The sequence below is a fragment of the Mustela lutreola genome, chromosome 4 (genome assembly GCF_030435805.1).
Source record: "Mustela lutreola isolate mMusLut2 chromosome 4, mMusLut2.pri, whole genome shotgun sequence".
Classification (NCBI taxonomy): domain Eukaryota; kingdom Metazoa; phylum Chordata; class Mammalia; order Carnivora; family Mustelidae; genus Mustela; species Mustela lutreola.
In genome coordinates this window covers 266,357-288,141 of record NC_081293.1, presented here as the reverse complement: position 1 = coordinate 288,141, position 21,785 = coordinate 266,357, and the positions used below count along the sequence as shown (strand labels likewise).

General features: G+C 60.6%; 2 protein-coding genes across 9 annotated transcripts; one reads left to right on the top strand and one right to left on the bottom strand.

The window, feature by feature from the left end:
* Window positions 1–1,874: 1,874 nt before the first annotated feature.
* MTG1 (mitochondrial ribosome associated GTPase 1) lies at window positions 1,875–16,857 on the top strand. Of its 8 annotated transcripts, none has more exons than XM_059172723.1 (12): window positions 1,875–2,051; window positions 3,249–3,315; window positions 5,924–6,026; window positions 6,145–6,210; window positions 8,201–8,281; window positions 8,800–8,856; window positions 9,184–9,274; window positions 10,621–10,682; window positions 11,158–11,254; window positions 11,495–11,576; window positions 15,703–15,815; window positions 16,201–16,857. In XM_059172723.1, exons 1-12 carry the CDS (start codon window positions 1,940–1,942, stop codon window positions 16,332–16,334), a joined length of 1,065 nt encoding a protein of 354 aa, XP_059028706.1. In that variant the 5' UTR covers window positions 1,875–1,939; the 3' UTR covers window positions 16,335–16,857. The 8 variants fall into 8 exon arrangements, with proteins under 8 accessions (XP_059028706.1, XP_059028707.1, XP_059028708.1 ...); XM_059172724.1 differs by having other exon boundaries at window positions 3,249–3,337; window positions 5,955–6,026; XM_059172728.1 differs by lacking the exon at window positions 1,875–2,051 and adding an exon at window positions 2,646–2,664.
* On the bottom strand, window positions 16,850–20,926 carry SPRN (shadow of prion protein). The gene is made up of 2 exons (XM_059172732.1): window positions 20,673–20,926; window positions 16,850–19,747 (listed from the first exon to the last, which is right to left on the bottom strand). The coding sequence occupies exon 2, from the start codon at window positions 19,730–19,732 to the stop codon at window positions 19,289–19,291; it is 444 nt and encodes a 147-aa protein (XP_059028715.1). The 5' UTR covers window positions 19,733–19,747; window positions 20,673–20,926; the 3' UTR covers window positions 16,850–19,288.
* Window positions 20,927–21,785: the final 859 nt, after the last annotated feature.

The following is a 21,785-nucleotide window of genomic DNA, read 5'->3' as shown; positions in this document are numbered from 1 at the left end:
GAGGAAGTGAATAAAAAATCCCTCCAGAGTGCAGAGGAGTGGGGTGGTTGCGGAGTCAGGGCGAGTGGGGGGCATGTCAGTGCAGTGGGCAGTGTTGGGGTGAGTGTGTCGGGATGCCGGGGTGCTCGGCTCAGCTGACCCCATCATACCTTGCTGCATTCTCAAAGTGTCCCAGGAATGGGTCAAAGCGCTGCCACTTCCCAGTTGAGGAGGGGACAGAAAGTCTGGAGGTCAAGGTCAGCCTCAGGGCTGCCCCCGCAGAGCTTGGTCTTCTTCCCAGGACAGGCCCAGGGAGGCTGGTGCTGTGGTCAGTGGCACTTGGGAGGAACGTGCGGGAGCTGCAGGCGGTGGGGCTTGTGGCCTTGCACCCACCCTGAAGCCAGTGGCTCCTGCCTCCACTTGTGCCTCAGTCTGCAGCCTGTGATGGGCTCTGGTGGAGGCGGCGGGGAGGACCCTGGCTACAGGCATGAGCAAGCGTGTATGTGTGTTTGGGGGAGAGGTCTTGGGGCCATTCCTGCCTGGGCTCTTCTCCAGTCCCAAGTTGGCCCCAGCACGCCCTGCATGGACCCATCTCTTTCTTCCCCTCCTGGGTCAGATGGCCCCTCCAAGGGGGCTTCCCTGCTGCTGTCCCAGAGTTCTGCATGTGTGTCCACTGCTCTGTCACTCGAGTGTTTTGTGTGGGACACCTGCCAGTCAGCTGTGGGAAACCGGAATGGGACAGGGTTTTGTTTCAGGTTTGTGGTCCCAGGGCTCTGAGAGATGCTGCTTCCCTCTGTGTTGTTGACCTCTCAGGTTTCTTCAAGCCGCGTGCCTTGGGGAGACATTTTTTGTACCCCAGGGGACAAAGGTGAACAGGGCACCTGCTGCCCTCTTGGTGGGACGGCTGCTATGTGAGGCGGGCTGGGGGCTGCGACCTCGTCCTCATTCTCATCTGGTGTCTGATTCCACCCCTGAGTCCATCATCTTGGTCTGGGAGCCGCCTGGGAGGGCTCACCTCCCACAGTCCTGGGACTGTAGTGACATTTTTGTGCTGAGAATTCAAGCGTGTTTGGGATTTTAGCAGCTTTTCCCGGAAACTCCATTAGAGTAACACTCTTGTACTCACCGTGTGTGGCGGAGTTGCTGGGACCCAGAACTAAAGCTAAAACCTGACGCTGCGCAGAGCAGGGGACCGCGGGATCTGTCTCCGTGTGTTGACCGCGGAGCGGGACCGCCTCAGCGTTTCCGAAGGCTTTGTTTAAAACGTGGCGTATTTGAAAAAGAAAAGGGGGATATTACATATATAACTACACTATTTGTAGTATTTGAACATTGTAACCAATTTGTAAAAAGGGGCTGCTGAGTTGCATCACAGTTATGCTCCGAATACAGTCGAGGAGGAACTAGAAATTTTAAAATGTAGTTAACGTTAATATATCTATGAATTCCTTAAAAAAAAAAAATTCCATGGGGGCACCTGGGTGGCTCAGTGGGTTAAGCCGCTGTCTTCGGCTCAGGTCATGATCTCGGGGTCCTGGGATCCAGCCCCGCATCGGGCTCTCTGCTCAGCGGGGAGCCTGCTCCCCAACCCCCCCCCCCCCAGCCCCCGCCTGCCTCTCTGCCTGCTTGTGGTCTCTGTCTAACAAACAGGTAAATAAAATCTTAAAAAAAAAAAAGTTTCCATGAACTGAGAACCCCTGGGAAGTCCCTGGCCTGCACAAGGTCCCAGGTTGGCTGGTAGCCCGGTCCCCGCCGCCCCGCCCCGTCCCCGCCGCCCCGCCCCGCCCCCGCGGCTCCGCCCCCGGGCTCCAGGCGCCGCCCAAGGCACCGTAGTGCTCCGGCGCGAGTCGCTGAGCGGCCCCTGAAGCGCCGGAACTGCAGGGCCGGGTCGCGGGGCGGGCGGGCCGGTCCGTCGCGGGAGCGGTCCCCCCGCGCCGCGCTGTGCCTGGGACGCGGCGCCATGCGGATGGCCTTGCACGCGCTCTGCGGCGCCGCGGGGGCCGCCTGGCGGGAGAGCTTCCCCCTGCGCGGTCGGGACGTGGCGCGCTGGTTCCCGGGACACATGGCCAAGGGTGAGGCGGGGCGGCGCGGGGTCCGTCTGCCCGCGAGTGCGCCCCCGGCGTCCGGCCCCCGCGTCCCCGGCCCCGGCGTCCGGCCCCGGCGTCCCCGGCCGCGTTGGCTCGGCGGGCTGACGGCGCGTGGGACGGGCGGCGGCGGGGCACGGCAGGGTGCCCTGGGGTGGCCCGGGTCCCCGCAGGTCCCTTCGCCGCCGTATTTCCCGCCGCCACCCGGGGACGCGTCCCGGCTCGGACGTTGGGGACGAGGCGCCGTGGCCGCGGCGGGTCCTCTCCGAGCCGCGTGGTCCCCGCAGCACGTGTACCGCGCAGGGGCCTCGCTGCTCCGCCAGACCGCCCGAGGAGGCGCTTCCTGGTCCACCGGCCCGTCGGGGAGCCCTCGGCGTCCGGCCGCGGTGGCCGCTCCTGCGCCGCTCCCTTCGCGCTCGGGGCCGGCGGGGCGCGGGGCCGGGGCCGGCGGGGCGCGGGGCCGGGGCCGGGGCCGCGCACGTCCGTGTCCCGCGGCGGGCTCCGGCTCCGGCTCCGGCTCCCGCGGTGCGCGCGGGTGGGGCTGTGCGGTGCTCCAGGGCGCCCTCGGGGCCCCGGCGAGGCGGCGTGAGGGGCCTGAGCGGTGAGCGGTGCGGTCGCTGCTGCTTTCCGTGGGGGGCCCCTGGGCGGGGGCGGGGGGCCGCGGGAGGGGCCGCGGGGTCGCTGGGCAGCAGCTCCTCGGTGCAGCGTGGAGGGCCCAGCGCGTCGCGGGGGCGGGGGCGGGGGCGCCGCTTCGGTAGCTGAGACCGGCCCCGCGGGGGTTAACAGCCCCGGGAGTGGGGCCCGGACGCGCTGCTGCCCCTCTGGCTGGCCTGTCCCTTTCCGGAGGCCCCGCTGTGAACGGGAAGGAGGCGCTCAGCGGGCACCTGTCGGGCAGGTCCCGCAGATGGTTTGTGGTGGCGGGTCATTAAAGCTATCCTGTTTATTATTGTTTTTTAAAGATTTTGTTTATTTATTTGAGAGAGTGAGAGAGAGCGTGAGCGGGAGAAGGTCCGAGGGAGAAGCACACTCCCCATGGGGCTGGGAGTCCGATGCGGGACTCGATCCTGGGACTCCGGGATCATGACCTGAGCCGATGGCAGTCGCTCAACCCACGGAGCCACCACGCCACCACGCGCCCCGTAAACCTGTCCTGTTTAAACCCATTAGGTTTCTTCTGTTTTCCAGGGCTGAAGAAGATGCAGAGCAGCCTGAAGCTGGTGGACTGTATCATCGAGGTCCATGACGCCCGGATATCCTTCCGTGGTTGTGATCCTGTGACGTGTAAAAAGAAATATGTGTATGTTGGGTCTTTGTCCCTGTTCCTGGCACAGAGCTCTTAAAGCCCTGGGTATTTCCCAGGTGATGAGCCAGATAAAGGTGTCTGTCGATGGGGTGACTTGGAAAGCCACTAAGTCACCTAGGTTTGAGGGCTGGTTGCCGGTGGAACAGTACTGCGGTCGGAGGAGTGGAGATTTTGGTTCCACCCCCTGGACCCACTGACCTTTGGGAGGGTGTGGGGCTGGAGGTTGGATTGATTGCTGATGGCCAATGATTTAATTAATCAGCCCTGTATAATGAAGCCTCAATTAAGACCTAAAAAGACAAGGTTTGGAGATCTTCTGGGTTGGCAAACATGGATATAGAGGAAGAGGGGCATGTTTATTATTAAAAAAAAAGAAAAAAGATTTTATTTAGAAGGGGGGTGAGGCACACAAGCAAGTACAGGGCTGGGAGCGGGAGAGGGAGAGGGAATTTCACAAGCCGCCTCTGCACTCAGTGCTGAGCCTGATATGGGGCTTGATCTCACGACCTGAGCTGAAATCGAGAGTTGGATGCTTAACTGACTGAGCCCGAGGGGCACAGGAAGAGCACGGAGACTCTGTGCTCCATCCTACACAGCACTTGTACGAATGTGGCCGAATCTGGCTATTCCTGAGTCGTCATTTTATAACGAGCCAGGAATCTCGTATGTAAAGTTTTCTCTGAGTTCCGTGAGCCACTCTGGCAAACTCACTGAATCCAAGGAGGGGTCGTGGGTCAGAAGCACAAGTGATGGCCTGGACTGTGGTCGGTACCTTGGGGGCATGTGGGGACTGAGCCCTTAGCCTGTGGGATCTGACTCTTCATCCATGTAGATGGTGTTAGAGTTGAGTGGAATCATAGGACATGCAGCTGGTGTCACGGAGTTGCTTCTGTCGTGAGCCCTCTTGCTCCCAACTCTCCCAGACCTGGGTGCGGCACCCTAGTGGGAAGAGGACCCGGGACCCTTCGTCCTGGTCGCGTGGCGCTCAGGCAGCAGGAGGCATTCCTGATGTTACCTGGTCTGTGTCTACCTCCTCTTCTGGTCTCTGCTCTGGTCTGCTGTACCAGGCGGGTGCCCTCGCCTCTCAGTTACTGGCACTTGAAGCAGTGGCTCTCCGCTCTTATTACACACTAGGGTTTCTCCAGCAGGCTTTAAAAAATCCTGGTCTGGGCCCCTTTCCAGACCAGTTAACCAGCCTCTCTGGCGTGGGGTCCAGGCCCGTGTCTTTTGACACTCTGCATTGGTGTGTAGGGCAGCATCTTTGCTCTGACCTCTGCCTGGCACACCCAGACCTTCCAGTCCAGTCCAGCCGTGGGTTCTCTAGGTGAGGTATGCAAGCTTCACGTAAGCGTGCTGGCCAGTGGGGTTTTCCTCCGGGCCTGAGGTGTGCATTGGCAAGATCCAGTGATCTTGTTCAGTAACGAATGTACTTTTCAGACCTTGTTTTTCTTGTATTTGAGTGTGTCTGGATTCTCTTTATGTGATGAAGGTGTTGCTGTGAGAGTTGTTACCAGCCCAGGGATGTCAGATGAGGGACCGTGTTCACTATTTCAGACTCTGGAACTTGTGTAACAAGATGTCAAGTTTATTTACTGTAGGCTAACTATGTCAGTTTACAGGATAGTCCACGCTGGGCAGTCCTGTGTTTGATTAGCAAAAACAGCAAAGTTATAGTTGTTATTGTGCAGTGAGTGGACATCTGTCCTTTTGGTTTCTAGACCTCTGTCTTTTTCCCCAGGACATGGCAAGGAGACCTAGGCTGCGTTAGGGATCCTGGGATGGAGTCTGGGCTTTTGGTATTGCTTAACCCTTGAGCGAAAAGTGAGATTTGTGGAAAGTCCTTTTGTGTGGGTGAGGGTACAGCCCTTAACAGGTGTCCAGACCCAGGGTGTGCTGGAGGCCTTGGGGACTCAGTAGGAGACTGAGCAGTGGTAGTGGCTTAGTGTTCAGAGGATAACTAGGGGCCATCCTTCTGCCCGTGTTCGGGTCCCATGAGGTGGGACCTGTCCTGATTCCCTAAGGGTCCCTGGCTGCGGGCGGAAGGGCCCGACAGTGCTGGCGAGGAGGCAGAACCTTCAGGGATGGTTTCCACGGGGGACCCTCATCTCCTTGGCGGTCACCAGAGGGTGGCAGTGGTGGGACATAGACTGGTTAGGGCAGTACTGGCCGCACCGTAGGGCGGTCACGTCATTCATTCTGGACTCCTGCACCTTGGCAGCTGAACAAAGAGCCAGTTCTGAAGCCTCCCACTGAGCTTTGCCTTCTGTCTGCCCTGTCATTCCTGTTTGGGAAGGTGCGCGGGAGCCGCTGTCCTGCATGTCTGCTGTGGGACCGTGGCGGCGACGAGGTGTCCTTCTCCCCAGCCGGCGGGGAGTGTGAGGAGTGTGAGGAGTGTGGGGCTGGGCTGGCTGGCCGGGCTGAGACCGGGCTTCCTGCTCTGCTCAGTCCCTTCTACAGATTTCCTTCTGAAGGTGGCGTCAGTTGGGTGGCGCGGTGGACGAGGTCAGTCCATGGGCCGGGACAGCACTGACGGGGTTTCTCCTTAATTTCCGCACATTCCACTTTCAGGCCGCAATCCTCTGTTTCAGGAAACTCTTGGGCTTAAGCCGCACGTGCTGGTCCTCAACAAAATGGACTTGGCGGATCTGAAGCAGCAGCAGGTGAAGGTGCCCGTCAGGGCGCGGTCCGCGTCAGGGCTCCCGCGTCTGGGATTGCAGACGCATGCGGGGTTGGTTCCCCCGGACGGGCTTGCTTCGGCAAACAGCACTTTGTTTGCAGAGGTATTCGCACGCAATTTCTCAGAATGACGAGCCTCCCTCTATGTCTACGGTCCAAAAGACCAAGGTGAGCCTCTCCCATGGGACATGGCCAGGCTGTGGGGCTGGAGTCCCGTGGCCCACCGTGTGGCCTCTGGCCCGTCTGGCAGGGAGCACTTGACATGTGGCTCCTGTTGCAGCCGCGACGTTCACAGTTTACATCGTTTTGGTGAGCTACATTTCAGTGGCTGTGTGAGGCCAGTGGCCACAGGCTCAGGCCACAGGTACTGACCTAGAGGTCTCCCGTGACGGCCACGCTTGTCCCAGGCACCCGCACCAGCCGGCCAGCCCCGCATAGCCACTGAGCTGGAAACTAGAAGCGTGGGGAGGCCCCAAGGAACTTCTTCAAAGGCAGGATCGGGACACGAGGCACCAGGTGACCGAGGACAGGGCTTTCCCATGTGTTGCAGAAGTTCAGAAACATGGAGGTCTGGACATGTTTTCAAGCGCTCTCCTCTGCCCTTCCTGCCCAAAGGGCTGCACCAAAGCCTTGTGGGTTGCAGCCCGGCTGCCGTCAGGGTGTCAGTGGTGCAGTTCGCTCTTTGTTTCCAGAATGTCATTTAGGTTTCTTTTCTTGTTTTTAAAAAGGATTGTTTCTTTTTTCTTTCCTTTTGTTTACTTATTTGAGAGAGACAGAGGTCACAAGTGGGATTGGGGGTGGAGAAGCAGAGGGAGAAGCAGGTTTCCCATTGAGGAAGAAGCCGATGAGGGACTCGATCCCAGGACCCTGAGATCATGACCTGAGCCAAAACCAAGAGTCAGACGCTCAACAGACCGAGACCCCCAGGCGCCCCTTGGTTCAGGTTTCCTCGTTGATCGTGGCATGTTTGAGTCACATAAGCCCCAGCCACAAGACTCTGTGTCAAGGTTTCCAGGGAGACATCCAACACGGAAGCCACCAGAGTTCTGTTCATTGAAAATCCAAGCAGCAGCGACCCCTCAGCCAGGTGCAAGCAGCTGGGGTCATTTCAAGCCTTCCCGCTGTGCAGATCGGGCAGCTCAGGCCCTCCAGGAGCTGGGTGTCTGTGGGTCTCAGTACATGTGCACATGTAGTCATTTAACCACAAGCTTTGCTTTTATTGGTTGAGGTTTGAGTCTTAATCAGTGATTGCTTCTGCCCTTAAATGCTAATTTTTGTAGAGTGCTGGGCACTGATGTGGGTCTCCACCCACCACAGTGGGTCTCCCCAGGCAGGGAGCTGTTCTTAGGTGCTACTGTGGCAGAGGTCCTGGAGAGGAGGGGTGGAGCCCCGAGTGGACGCCCCTCGTGTCGACCTCGAGTGCTGGGTCAGCACCGTTGTGAATTTATGTACTTCAAAGCGTGGCTTCAGATGTGTCTGCTGTGGCTTGTCTCTTAACCTGCATCACCCAACAAATAACTAAAATATAAACCCGAACAAGTGAGTGACCTTTTGTTCATTTAGGCATCAACCATATGTTTAGGTCGGTAGCTGATCGAATGTCCTCATACTGGTTTAAAAACCAGGGTTCCTACACTGCTTTTGCTTAATGCTGAGACCGGTAACTTCGTATTAACCTTAGGTTACCTTTGGGCTTTTAGAACATCAGATATGTTCTGTGATTGGATTTGGGTCATGCCTCAGTTTACAGGGGGGCTGGGCAGAACACTCGGGTGTAACAGGCTGTTTGCTGCTGGAAGTGGCCCCTTGCACACGGAGGTCCTGAGTCCCGAGAGGCAGGTGACGTCTGTGCTGAACCCTGGTCCCCGCTGGAGCCCGGAGTACAAGGCCCCTGACTGGGACACGTCCCTCCTGCCCTCCCAGGGCCTCCGAACCCTAACCCTAACCCTCACTCCCCCTCCCAGGGGCCCCTGCGCCTGCACCGCTGCCCCCCCGCAGCCTGCCTCGTCTCCAGACCCTGCTGGGGTGGCTCCAAGCCAGGGAACAGCCTGGCCTGTGGCGGGGGTGGGGGTGGGGTCAGTTTCAGATCCTTGGATTTTAGCACAGTATACCACCCGTCTTTGCATTGACTGTATGAAATGGAAATATTCTCTTTCAGAAAATCATACAACACTTAGAAGGAGAAGGCCTAAAAAATGTTGTTTTCACCAACTGCGTGAAGGAGGAGAACATCAAGCAGGTACACACTCTGTTTCACACCCAGTGCGTTCGCTTAGATACGTTGAAGAAATCCCACAGCTCATGTTATTATAAGAAGCAGAATTTCGAGACAGTCCAGGGTTTGCTGGGGGCCCAGGGGCACGCTCCTCTCTGGGCGAGAGCAAGTGGGCTCTGGGCAGCCTGTGACGGTCTGAGGAGTGCAGTGGGCTGTTGCGTGCACTCGGGGCTGTGGCTCCCACAGGCTTCTGGAGGGTCTGGGGCCTCGTGTCTGCAGCCGTATTTGGAGGATCATTTCACTGGCTGATAGGCGGCGTGGCTGGAGTGGCTGCAGTCAGAGCTGTCGCCCTCTGGGGGACGGACCCACTCACTGATGGTGGAGGGACAGGATGGGCCACAGGTCACCACCTCCCCCCATCTCCGGGCCCCAGCACACTCTAAATCCTGATGGGGACAGCCCTGCTTCCCGGATGCTGGACCTGGGCAGACGCCACCCCGGAAGTCCAGAAAAGGCGAGTGTCTGCTGTTTGTGCTTTGCAGGTCATACCGCTGGTCAGAGGACTGGTTGAGGGCAGCTACCGCTATCATCGAGGAGAGGTTGGTTGTGGCGCCCGGGCTGGCTGTGGGCTGGTGCCTCCTGCTGAGGGGTCAAGGCTCAGTGGCTAGCAGTGGCCGAGCAGTCCTTGTGCTGGGCCACGACCCCTTGGCTGCTGCAGGTGCCTGGGGGTCAGGGGCAGCTGCCCTGCGTGTTCTTTTTCTCGAGGCAGGAAGGGTGGGGTGGCCCTGCTGAGCCAGGCGGGGCCTCCACCCTGGTCTTCCTCCCTCTGATCACAAACTTCGGCTTGTGGGTTCCCCAGCATGGGCCACAGGAGGCCGTGGGTGGTCTGGGTAGACCCCTGACTCCCTGCTCTTGTGCCTTGGCAGAACCTGGAGTACTGTGCCATGGTGATTGGGATCCCCAACGTGGGCAAGTCCTCACTCATCAACGCACTCAGGAGACAGCACCTCGGGAAAGGTCCTTTCTTTGCTGCTGTGGCCCTTCATCTCCCCGTGAGCAGTTGTCTCAGTCCTGACAACAGACAACACGGCCATAGCCGGAGCCTCACGGCCCCTCGGGGTTGTCTCTGCCCTGAAAGGACCCACTGAAGTGTCCGATGTGAGGTTAAGGGGTGACACAGAGTCATCCTTACCCGTTTTATACTGAATGTGTTTTCTTTCCTGAGCGTGGGATGTTGGTGTTTGACGCGGGGATGACTTCTCTGCTCTGCGGCGGTCTTGTCCTCACCGAGGTCTCAGGCCGCCACTGCACACGTGGGACCTGATGTCAGGCAGGAGACATTTGGTGAGGGCCCCCTCTCCAGCTGGAAATCTGCCTCCTCCCGGCTTGGGAATGGCCTCCGGGAGCTCCTGGGCACCTCCCGACTGTGCTCGCCCGGTGTCAGGGTTGCGCAGACGCGCCCATTACGCTTGCCTGCCCGCCGTGCTTCTGTGGCACTCAGGGTTTTCAGGGTTCGCGCCAGAGTCGTGCTAGCCTTGTTCTCCAGAGCCGTGATGAGCGGGCTGCCGTGCGCAGACCCCAGCCCGGTGCAGCTGAACTGCGAGTCTGCAGGTGGCATTTTTGGTCCTCATTGTAGACTCGGCAAACCGTCTGTTCTTTTAAGTTTATTTTTTTAAAATTATAGCTTTTTAAAAATGCTGTGGCATGAAGTATATTCAGTGCTGTCCGTCCATCCCACTATTCTAGGCTTTTCCATTGTCTCCAGCTGGACGGCTTTAAACAAACCCTAACCAGCCCTGGGCACCAGTAATGTTCTTTCTCTCTGGACCTCACATGTATGCAGTCAGCGCTAGTGGTCAGCGTAATGTCCTCGGGTCCGTCCTGCGGCTGCTGCAGGACTGCCTTCTTTCCAAGGCTGAGTCATACTCTGTTGGGTTTCTGGACCACAATTGCTTCTCCACGCACGCCTGGCAAACAGGTGGATCTCTTTACTCTGGAGCTGTCTGGGCCCCTTGGACAGGAACTCAGCTCACAGGCCTGTTGCGGGCAGCACTGTGGGGACGGACTTGCAGGGTGCAGGGTTGGTATCAGGCATGGGGTCAGGTCCTGGAGGCAGCAGCTGGCGTGCTACCACGAGAGCTCTTTTGGGACCTTCATGGTCAGGTGCTTGCCTGCTGGTCCCTGGGCAGGTGTTGGGAAGAAGTTTTGGTGGAAGAGTCACTGCTGTGAGCGGGTTTGGAGTTGACTCGAGCCCAAGCCCCTGTGGGCCTTCGTAGGGTTCTGTGTGTATCATTTCTTACCCTGTAGCCTCTGTGCCAGGCCTTGTGTGTGGCTACCTTTGACGGCCTGTTTCCATCCTGCAGGAAAAGCTACCAGGGTCGGCGGTGAGCCCGGGATCACCAGAGCTGTGATGTCCAGAATTCAGGTAGGGGGCTCGGCTGCAGGGTCTCGAGTGCCGCACGCACATGCCTGGTGCTTCCCGAGGGCTGTGGGGTGGCCTGTCTTCTCCACTGTGCTCCCCCCGAGTGCTCGCCATGTGCCACACACTGGGGGCCCTTACATCAAACCCGGGGGAGGGCATGCTGTCACCCCCATTTCATGGAGGAGGGAGCCGAGCACCTGCCCAAGGTCACTCGGTGGCCTGTTCTCCCCGGGTAGCTCAGCCTGTCCACATGCGCCCTTTATGCCCTGGGAGGAGAACCCGAGGCCCAGATTTATATCCCAAACTCAGTGGGAACTGATGGTGTGGGGAAGCGGAGAGCTTCCTGAAGAGCACGAACCCTTTGGGACGGGGCCCCAGAACCTCCTCAGAGCCTCAGAACCTAGCAGCCTGCCTCTGGGGGCCACCCAGCAGAGCACCTGGAGGGGGCGGCTGGCCTGACTGCCCTCTTTGTCTACAGGTGTGTGACCGGCCACTGATGTTCCTGCTGGACACTCCTGGGGTGCTGTCCCCACGGATTGAAAGTGTGGAGATGGGCCTGAAGCTGGCCCTGTGCGGTGAGTCAGGGCCCCCTTAGCGCCCCCTCCTGCCGCCGGGCCTGACGGGTTGGGCCTGCTCTAAGTGGGCCAGCTGAGGCGGGCCAGCCCCTGCGCTCACCCTGCAGACCGAGGCCTGGAGAGCTTACCGCCGAGGCAGGGCTGCTGGGAGCCGCAGTGTCTCAGGCTGAGCAGGGAGGGGTCGCTTGAGTGCCGATGCCGGGCGCATGTGCGGGGCTCAGCCTGGCCTCCTGGTTCCAGGAACCGTGCTGGACCACCTGGTGGGGGAGGAGACCCTGGCCGACTACCTTCTCTACACCCTCAACAGGCACCGGCTCTTTGGGTGAGTGCGGGGTCGGGGGCTGGGCGGGCCGTCCTGTCTCATCCTGGACAGACATCATTAAGGAAAACAGCAGCATTCACGTGTTCTTAGGTAAACTCCGCACGTTCTGTGCAGTGTGACACGCTTGACTCTTACACAGTCAAGAAAACCCCCAATTTCTTGCGCTCTTTGGGGACGGCTCCTCCCTACCCTCCTGCTCCCATTTTATAGACGGTCTCCTGACCCCGGTGCCACAGCTGGCGGCCATCTGCCTTCTGTCCTGTCCTCGAATGTCCTAGGAATAGAGTCCCACGGTGTGGTTCCCTGCGCTTGACAAGATAGCTCCCAGACTGCTCCGTGTTGTGTGGCGTGTCGCTCCTTCCTGGCGGCCGCCGCACCGTATTCTGTGGTACAGACGGACGCACCCGTTTGTTCTTGCGGGGAGTGTGCGGGGAGTGTGCGGGGAGCGGGGAGTTCCCGCACGTCCTGTGTCGTGTTGAGGACCTCAGTGCCCCGGACGCTTGTCAGTTCTACTGATTTCTACCAAGAGCTTTCGGTCACAGTGACTTTCTCCATTGTCTTTCTGTCTTCTAGTTCATTGGTTACTGTTCGGTCTTTCCTGTTTCCCTCTTTCTGCCTTGCCGGCTTTCTTCTGTTTCTGCCACCAGGTGCCGCGAGACGGTACTGAAGTCTCTGCCTGTGGCTGGTCTGTCTGTCCTTGCGGATCTGTGTGTTTGCTTCACGCACTCCGAGGCTGTGCCGGGAGGTGCAGGGGATGGTCTGCGGGTCTTCGTGTCCCTGATTTGATGCCCTCGTCGCTCAGAAGGGCTGCCTTGGTCCTGGTAGTTCTCGCTGCTCGGACATCTGCCTCGTCTGGCAAGGACGCGGTGGCCACTCTTGGTGTCAACGCGGTGGCCTTTTCTTCTCTCACTTTTTGCTTTAATTGTGTCTTTATGTTAAAAATGTGTTTCTCGCAGGCTGCGTACAGTGAGGGCTAGTTTCTTCTCCAGTCTGACCATTTCTGTTTTTCATTTTATTTATTTATTTATTTTTTAAAGATTTTATTTATTTATTTGACAGACAGAGAGAGATCACAAGTAGGCACAGAGGCAGGCAGAGAGAGAGGAGGAAGCAGGCTCCCCGCTGAGCCGAGAGCCCGACGTGGGGCTCGATCCCAGGACCCTGGGATCATGACCTGAGCCGAAGGCAGAGGCTTCACCCACTGAGCCACCCAGGCGCCCCCTGTTTTTCATTTTAAGTCTTTGCACTGTTCACATGTAATGTGATTATTGTTGTCGGGTTAAACTTGTCATCTTATAGGGGCACCTGGTGGCTCAGTTGTTAAGCATCTGGCTTTGGCTCAGATCATGATCCCGGGGTCCTGGGATCGAGCCCTGCATGGGGCTCCCTGTTCGGCGGGAGGCCTGCTTCCGCCTCTGTTTCTGCTGCTGCTCCCACTGCTTTGCTCTCTTTCACACTCTCTCAAATAAATAAAACCTTTTATTTTTAAAAAAAGATTTTATTTATTTATGACAGACAGTGAGAGCGGGAATACAAACGGGCAGAGGGAGAGAGAAGTAGGCTCCCACCAAGCAGGGAGCCTGATGCGGGGCTCGATCCCAGAATCCTGGGATCATGACCTGAGATGAAGGCAGACTCCTGATGACTGAGCCACCCAAGTGCCCCTCAAATAAATAAAATCTTAAAAAAAAACCCAAATCTCTTGTCTCGCTGTCTGTTCCGTCTGTCCGTCTTTGCCTGTCCCCTTGCTGGGCATCCTCTGCCTCTCTCCCTCCCTCTGCCCTCTCTTGGATGCATTGGACGTTACCATGTCCCTCTGTCCCCTCCGTCAGCCTGTCGCCTGTAACTCCTGGAGGGGTTGCCCGGGTGTTTGAGGAGCAGCTCTGAGCGACACCAGAGTGTGTCTCGAGTGCAGGCTCCATACGCCGGCGCGTCTCCGTTCCTCGCTGGATCTGTGGGCTTTTGCTGTTGTGTCCTACTGGGATGTGTCTTGTCACCCTGAGCTGCACCGTCTGGCTTTTACGGAGACTTCAAGCGTAAGAAACAGACCTTAGCTGTTGATCCGATGCTTGGTGTTTCGCGGTGCCACACGCTGCCTGGCGTAGGTCGGAGGGTTTCCCGTCAGCCTCTTGCAGCGCCTGTGCTGCTGCTGAACGGTCAGATTTTGGTTGTTCAGAGACGTCTTTCTTTCACATTCATTTTGGAAAGATACTTGCACTGAGCGTGATAGGCTCGATGGACAGCTGTTTCCAGGACTGGAAAGAGGTTGGCCCACCCCATTCTCACCCCTGTTTCTGATGAGTAGCGGGTCATGTCTGTCTCTGTTCCAATAGCTGGTTTTATGACCGCGGCTTTCTTCTCCTTTCTTGAGCTGAGAGTTTGTGGTGCTCTCGGATCTGTGGCTTTGTAGCTTTTCTCAGATTTTCGACCACCGTTTCTTCCTGTGATTTCAGCGTCTGCCTTCTCCTGTCGTCAGGACTTGGTGCCCGTGGGTTGGCCACGCGCCTGTGCCCCTGCATGTCTGACCCGCTGCTCGCGCCCCCAGTGTGTGTCTCACAGCGCGTGTCACATGGTTTGTGTTCTTGAGTTCGTGACACGTGGACCGTGGTCACACAAACCGCTCTGCCGTCTCTGCTAACCCTGACGTCTGGGGCGGTTTCGGCTTTTCTCCTCATGATGAGTCTGTTCCCCACTGTCCGTGCGTCGTGGTGGATGCCTGGCTGCTGGGCGTTTGGACTTCTGTCTCTTTGGGTGACGGGCGTCTACCAGTTCTGCACGAATCCTTGAGTTTCGCTTGGGACGATTGTCCGGAAGCAGTTCCTTCCAGGCCTGTGGGTCTGGAGCCATTGCCCTGCGTGGGACGGGGCCCTCCCCTGCCCTGTGTCCCCTCCACCTGCTCCTGGCTCTGTGAGCGTGGGCCAGTGTCCCTCTGCCCTGCTGGGGGTCTCGCCCGGCCTCTGGCTTCGGAGGATTCCCTTTCTCACGTGCGCTGAGCCCTCATCTGCTAAATACGGAGGCTGGCGGAATTCGGCACTCCCTCTGCGGGCAGCTCTGCTCTCTCTGGTTCTGCTGGTGGCGTCTGTGCTCCAGCAGCCCCCTGGGCCCCGTGGGGTCCTGAGGTGCCAAGCAGGACAGCGCCGGGTCCCTGTTTATGTTCATAGCTTGATGTCTGGTGCTTTGAAAACCGTTTTGTGTGTCTTTGGTTGTTTCAGGGGAGGTAAATCCAGTTCCTGTTACTCTCTTTTGCATGGAGGTAGAATTTCAAATTAATTTTTTTGCCTCATTTGTGTGGGAGTCTGTTTGGGCATCTGCAGTCCTGCAGCGTTTCTAGAGCATTTCCAGAGTCCCTGCGGGTGGCCACGCCCGGCTGTGTTAGTGAGAGAGCTTTCCGGGGACGGCTCTCAAGATCGTCAGGACAGAAGGCCTTGTGGGGCTGCCGCCCTCCGAAGCTGGACTTGGGACCTGTGTTCTCAGGGTTCAGACCCCCTCTGAGATGGACACTCTGATGCCCACATGGGGGCTGGGTCTGTGTCTTACTTTGCTCGTGCCTGAGCCCCGCTCCCCACTGCGGACCGTGGGGCAGATCCACTGTCTCCTCTGCCTGTGGGGCCGTCCAGGCTAGAGTTTCCCGGACCCTGGGGTTCGGCAGGTGCTTGGCTGTGGGTGAGGTTTTTCTCCTTCAGCCCTTCACGGTAGGCCGTGCCGGCCCCATGCTGGCCTCCCGCATCGGGCCCAGAGCCGGAGTTGTGTGGGACAGGGAGCTCACGGGGGCCACTGGGCGGTTCTCAGAAGTGGTGGGCGCTGTCTGCTTGTCCGCAGGCTGCCGAAAACGCCAGGCACACCTCTTCCTTCTCCACTGGAGAGAGTGCTGGTGACCCTGGTGCTCCTGACCTCATGCGGCTGCCTCTGGTGGTTGGCCATGCTGACCCAGGGCTCCAGGCCCCGGGCCTGCTTAGGAATGGGGTGGATGTTGCAGCCACGGGCTCCTGCAGGGAAGCTGGCCTCAGGGCACCTGGCCATGGCCGGCCAAGGGTGGGGACCGTGGGAGGGGTCTTTGCTAGAGCTGGGCATGGCTCAGCACAGGTCAGCTCTGGCTGTCCCTCCCTGACTGTGGGTGTGTGTGTAGGTACGTGCAGCACTACGGCCTGGACGGGGCCTGTGATGACATCACCAGTGTGCTGAAGCGGGTGGCTGTGAGGCTGGGAAAGACGCAGAAGGTGAAGGTGTTCACAGGCACAGGTGAGATGCGGAGGCCTCAGCCCCGGGCTGGGCGTGGACAACCAGCCTGTGGAGCGGCTGCGGCTCTTGGGGAGGGCATGGCGGGCACACGTGGCTGTTTTGGAAACCGAGGTGCTGCAAGGGTGGGGCTCGGGGTCCAGCCTGGAGAGGAGGGCAGAGTGGCCCTGCCTCGTGCTGGGTACATCCTGTGTCCTACCCCTTGGGAGCCTCTGAGGTCCGGGTGCCATGGCCCGGACTCCGGTTTCTTTCTGAATATGCCCTGGGGCCCAAGCTCCACCGGTTCCCACCGCCAGTCCCTGAGGATGGGCAGGGAGGGGTGCGTCTGAATCCCGGGCCTGCCCTGCACAGAGGGGCCTTCCTTCCCAGACCGTCTTGTTTCCCCCAGGGGACGTGAACGTCATCCAGCCCAACTACCCCGCGGCAGCCCGAGACTTCCTCCGGACCTTCCGCAGTGGGCTGCTCGGCCCAGTGATGCTGGACAGGGATGTCCTGCAGAGCCTCCCCTTGGCAGCCCCCTGAGTGGGTCCAGCTGGCAGGGGCCTCACCCCAGCCTGGCCCTCGACACCGGAGATTGGGATATCCCAGGCCCTCACACCCAAGAAGCTGACGCTGGGACTCCCTTTCCTAGAATCTCCATGCTGGTCCCCGTACGGTACTCGGGTCTTGTCTCTAGGAAGGAGCCTGTACCTGCCACCACCGCACAGCCTGGCCAGCTGCTGGTTACAGGGCACGGTGCCCAGGGTCTGGACATTGGGACTGCTGACATGCCGGAGCTGTCCCTGTGCGGTGCACACCTGCTGAGTATCTCTTAGGGAGAAGCTGACGTTTTCTCCGGAGCTGAAAGTGCAGTCTGCAGTTAAATGTTTTAGAAGGCCTGTCTCTGCTGGCGGCGCGTCTGTTGTGCGCAGTAGCACCGTGGGCCCACGCGTTAAGGCCCGTGTCTCAGCCAGAGCAGTCAGGATGTGAGCCATGCTGTCGGGGCTCTCGTGTTAGGTCCTCCTAACGCCCTGGGTCCTGCAATAAAGACGGGTCTGTTTGCCAACAGAGTGTTTATTTCACGACACGACTAAAATGTGCACACAAAACGGACAGAGGTTCCAGGATCCGTGGCAGAACCCACGGACGGTCTGTCCCCAGCCGCGTACGGGCTGCGATGGTCGCTGGTGTGGTCGGTGGAGACTCGAGAGCTTTCCTGCTGCCTCCGAGCACCTTCAAGCCAACAGGTCGGTGGGACTCTTCCCCACGGACCTGGAGCTACCAGCCTGCATTCCAGCAAAGGGCAGAGGAAGGAGGGGGCCGGGCGGACCTGGTGTCCCGTGGGGGTGTGGCCTTCCTGGAAACACCAGAGTGTCTGTGGGGCACCTCCCCTCCTGCAGGTGTCCACTCCCGGAGCGCACACACTGGCCTCTCCTGAGGAGACCGGCCCCGGGCACTGTCTGCTTCCCGCTGGAACCCTGACCAGTAGCGCGGGAAGCACGCCAGCGTGCGGCGGTGCCGAATGCCAGACACACTCCTGGAGTCAGGCTGGTGTGGAAGCTCTTGACTCGGGCGTCCCAGCTCTTGACTGGGCCCCCGCTCCTGGCCCCTCAGATAGAGCTGAGTCCCTGTGCAAGGCTGTCCTGCCCGAAGGGTGCGGCGGCAGGCTGGTTGCACGGCCTCCTGAGGCCCCAGGCAGGGCTCCGCCGTGCTGGTCTTTGGTCGCAGCAGGTGTGATCCAGAATGGATGGCGTGGCGTCGGGGCCTGCTGTGCCCCCAGAAGGCTGGCGCTGTGGGTACAGGCAGAGCTGTGTCCTGCAGCTCTGGGTCCTGGCCTTGGAGAGCGATGCTTGGTCCAGGGTTCTGCTGGTAGCTTGGAGACCCTCACCCTAACCAGACCTGTGTGTCAGCTGCGGGAAAGCAGAGCGGGCAGGCCCTCCCGCCCCCTCCCCCATGGGAGGTGCTGGCATCGGTCAGCTGAGTCCGAAGGCCCCATGGTCCAGGGGCGGGTGTGAGGGCATATTCTGGGGGGCAGCCCAGTGGCAGGTGAGGCTTTCAGTGAGCACCGAAGGACGGGGCGATCCAGAGGGTCTAGGCCTGGGAGGTTGTCCTGCTGTGGGACATGGGGTGGAGGAAGTGGTAAAGAGCCTAGACCCCCAGGGCTTGTGGACCGGGACCCAGGCCTGAGGCTTGAGGGAAACGGGCCTCTGGGCGCCTGAGAACCAAAGGACCGGCTTTCTGCGGAGGGTACTGGGGCGCCAGAGGCAAACCCTTGCTGGGCCCACCTGGCGCTTCCTCAGAGTCCTCTCGGGGAGTCTGTCCTGGCCCCAGCACGGTCTCAGATGCTCGGTGTTGGCGGGGGTTCGGCTTCCGGGCGGGGGGGGGCTTGCTTTGCTGAGCCCAAGCACTCTCGCGACTGGCTGTGCCTGCCGGGTGCTGGGCCTGGCCGCCGTCCGCCTCCAGGGACCTGCCTCGTGGCCATGCTGGTTGCTGGTTCCGATTTGAGATCGGGCCGGCCGTATTCACACCCCCCTTCCCCGGGGGGGCTGCCTGCTGCTGATCTGCCCAAAACACGGCTGGCTGTCCTGGGAGAGCTCTTCAGTGGGAGCGGCCGTGCGGTCCCTGAGGACCAGCGAGCACTGATTCCAGAATGTGAACCTAAACCTTAAAGAAAAGGAAAAGCTCTTGAAAGTTAAACAATGTGGTTTTTTTCCCCCTAAAATAGGTCCCAAGAAGAGTTGAGTGACTTGTTCCACGTGGGAGCAGTGGCCCCAATGGGTCCATGGTCTTGAGAGTGTCCAGGGAGGGAGCATGCCTCTGGGCCCAAGGGTGGGCTGGCAAGGCTCTGGGGCAGCTGCTGTGGCAGGGGTGCCCTGGGAATTATCCAGAAACCCATGATGGGCACGTGTGGGCCCCGAAATCCCCAGACTGCCTTTTGCGGACAGGTGGTAGGCACACGAGAACCTGTGAGAGAAACCTCTTCTTCCCCAGAGCCACTAGGCCTTCAGTCTGTACTGGCTGCTGCTGTGGGGGAGGGCCACAGTGTCCTCAGGGCCCACCTCTTGGCTTGGTGGTCAGCACTGTCCACACCCCTCCAGGGTCCAGGATGGGGTCAGGGGAGCTGGGATGGCTTGAACATCCTGGTTTGGCACATCTCTCTGGGCAGCTGGGGAGAGATGCTGGACTGCTGGTCACGGCAGCACAGGCACCACGTTTCTGGCTGGGGAGGACCCTGACCTGGTGGTAGGTGGGGCATCCTGGAGCTGATGGGCCCTGGGCCTCTGGTAGGGTGAGAAATGGGGAAGCTGCAGAGGCTGTGGAGGGCTGTGAGCAGGAGGCCGCCTCTGGGTGAGAGGTGGAACTGGGCTCCCTGGTTCAGAGGCAGTGGGCAGCGGTGGGAAGGGGGTGCTCAGCAGCTGGAGGTCTCTGGGGCAGGTTGGAGAGGCCTGCCGGAGGGCACTGGTTGGGGGCCAGATCTTGCCGAAGCGCGGCAGGGCCTAGGGCCGCAGGAGCCCCAGGGTGCCAAGAGCGCCGCCCAGCAGCAGGCAGAGGTGGGGGCTGCTGGTGGGCCCCGCGCCGGAAGTCCATGCCCGGTAGCTGTAGACGCCTTGGCCCGTTCTGTTGCCACCTGGTCCCGCGTCCTCGTCCTCCAGGTCGTGTTCCCCCGGGCCCGGGGCTCTTCTCCAGCTGGAGCCCGCTGCCAGGCCCGCGGCCGCCCCGGCAGCCCCGGCCGCCGCCCCCGCTGCCGCCACGCGCAGGGAGGAGCCTCCGTAGCGGGGCACCGGCCTCACGCGCACCCTCGGGGCCCCGCGCGCGCTTCCACGCAACCCTCCCCTGGCGCTGCCGCGAGCCCCTCCACGGCCTCCCTTGGCCGCACCGCTGTCGCAGAGGAAGGTGGCGGCTAGCAGCAGAGCCCAGCACGTCGCGGCCGTCCAGTTCATCTTTGTGGAGCAAACCTGCGGCAGAACGGGGAAAGGACCTCAGCTTCTGCGAGGATCAGGGAATCAGGGGCCTTGGGCCCAGGGGCTTAGGGACCAGAGGGCTCAGGGCTTGGGACAAGGGCTCAGGGCCTGGACACGGGCTGGGGGACCAGCGGGCCCAGGGCTTGGGGACAGGAGACTCGGCATTTGGCGGTACAGGGAGCCCTCAGCATCCGGCGGACGACTGGCTCAGGGCCAGGGTGGGCTGGGAGGGGCGGCGTTCAGGCCTCGACCGAGGGTGGGAGTCTTGTTCGGGAACCAGGAAGGGGCGACCCGGAGGGTGAGAGGGTTGAGCACCTCGGGGTTATTCTGTGCCTGGGGCTGGAGGGTGGTGAACTCCCTGCGGTCGGGCGCTGAGGCCTGGGGGAGGGGCCAGGCCGTGGGACGACCTCCACGGCTTGGGACAAGAGGCCACACTGAGGTGGGGGATGTACTTGAAGGACACAGTCTCAGGGACCGAGGGTCCCCAGGGACCCAGATCACCGTCTGCAGAAAGGACCAAGCGTGAGCCTCTGTCAGGCTCTTCCGGCCCTTGGGGGCAGCGCGCATAGCGCGCAGACCCAGAGCGGGGGTCCTGGCCTCACCGCGGGCGCGGGCCGGCGCAGGGACTCGCGGCCGCGACACAGGGCAGACCCCGCCCCCGCAGGCCGGGACCCAGGGCACAGTTCCCTCCCGCCCCGCCCCCGCACCACGCTCCACCCCCCACCCCCGACCGCTCGGCAGAGCCGCTGGGCCGGGGGACCGGGACGCGACGCAGGGCCGAATCCGGGCGCGGGGGACCCGGGTAGCGGCTCGACCCTCCTCCCGGGGCCTCCGATCATCACGCGGCGCCTCCATCCCCAGCCCCGCGGGTGCCCGCCCCAGCCTTCTGGTGCGCCCGGATCCCGTCGCCCGGCCTTACCCGCCGCGGGCTTCTGTCGGAACCGCGGGCCGGAGCGGCTGCCCCAGGGGCCGCGGCAGGGCGGGAGGGAGCGGGCGGCGGCGAAGACCCCGCACCCGAGCGCCGAGTCTGGGCGGTGCGCGAGGCCTCCGCCCTAGGATGGGGGCGGGCAGACGCGGAGGCTCATCCCCCGGGAGACGGGAAGGGCGGAGAAAGAGGCCGGCGGAGAGGAGCGCGCGGCCTCACCTCATCCTCGCCAACTCCTGCCCCCACCCCACCTCCTGATTCCACGCGCGTCCGCGCCACTCTGTCCCCACCACCCAGTGAGCACAAACCCCATCCCGATTCTCCTGCACCCAGCAACCCCCATCCTCACGCCGCCCCTCCTCCCCCCTCCCTCGCACACCCCGCCCCTCTCCCACCCTCCCCACCCCATCTTCATCCCTGCCTCAGGCGGTGTCCCAGACTCGGGCCACAGAATGCTAGGGCAGCCCCAGAGCCCTAGATCCTGGTGTCCAGTGCCCTTCACTGGGAGGTGCCGGGTTATCCCTCTGGCATCCAGAAAGGAGGAAATGGGTGACCTTCTAACCATTCTGCAGTGCCACTGCTCAGACCCCTCAGGGAGCCCTCCCGGTGGCCACTGCCCAGCAAGGTGCCCCAGCCAGCCAGCCTTCCCAGTCCCAGCTGGATAGGACCCTGAGACTCCTTGACATGGCGCCATCTTGCTCTCCACCTTTGTGGGTGCCCCACCCAGCCACTCTGCCTGGGGACACCCAGCTCTCCTGATGGCTCTAGGGGTGGACTGCAGGACCTCCTCAACGGTGACCTGATGGGACCAGTTTGTTGGTGTGATGTGACCTCTCTTAGCTTCCATCAGACCCCCTCGATTCCCAGAGGCTCTGAACTGCTGCTCCACGCACAGTCCTGGCCACCCAATTCCTGTATTGAAGGCCTGACCCCTAGGACCTCAGAATGGGACTGTATTTGGACACAGGGTTTTTACAGAGGTAATTAAGGTAGAATGAGATTAGGAGGGCAGGCCCTGATCAAATCTGACTGCTGTCCTTACAAGAAGAGGACATCAGACAAGCACAGGGACAGCTACGTGAGGACACAGGGAGAAGGCAGTCATCT

Excerpts from the sequence above, each read along its gene's own strand:
- MTG1 (XM_059172723.1), top strand. The coding sequence starts at position 1,940 with ATGCGGATGGCCTTGCACGCGCTCTGCGGCGCCGCGGGGGCCGCCTGG. Across the intron at positions 10,683-11,157 it reads CTGTGATGTCCAGAATTCAG|GTGTGTGACCGGCCACTGAT; the intron begins GTAGGGGGCTCG and ends CTTTGTCTACAG. Across the intron at positions 11,255-11,494 it reads CCTGAAGCTGGCCCTGTGCG|GAACCGTGCTGGACCACCTG; the intron begins GTGAGTCAGGGC and ends TCCTGGTTCCAG.
- SPRN (XM_059172732.1), bottom strand. The coding sequence starts at position 19,732 with ATGAACTGGACGGCCGCGACGTGCTGGGCTCTGCTGCTAGCCGCCACC.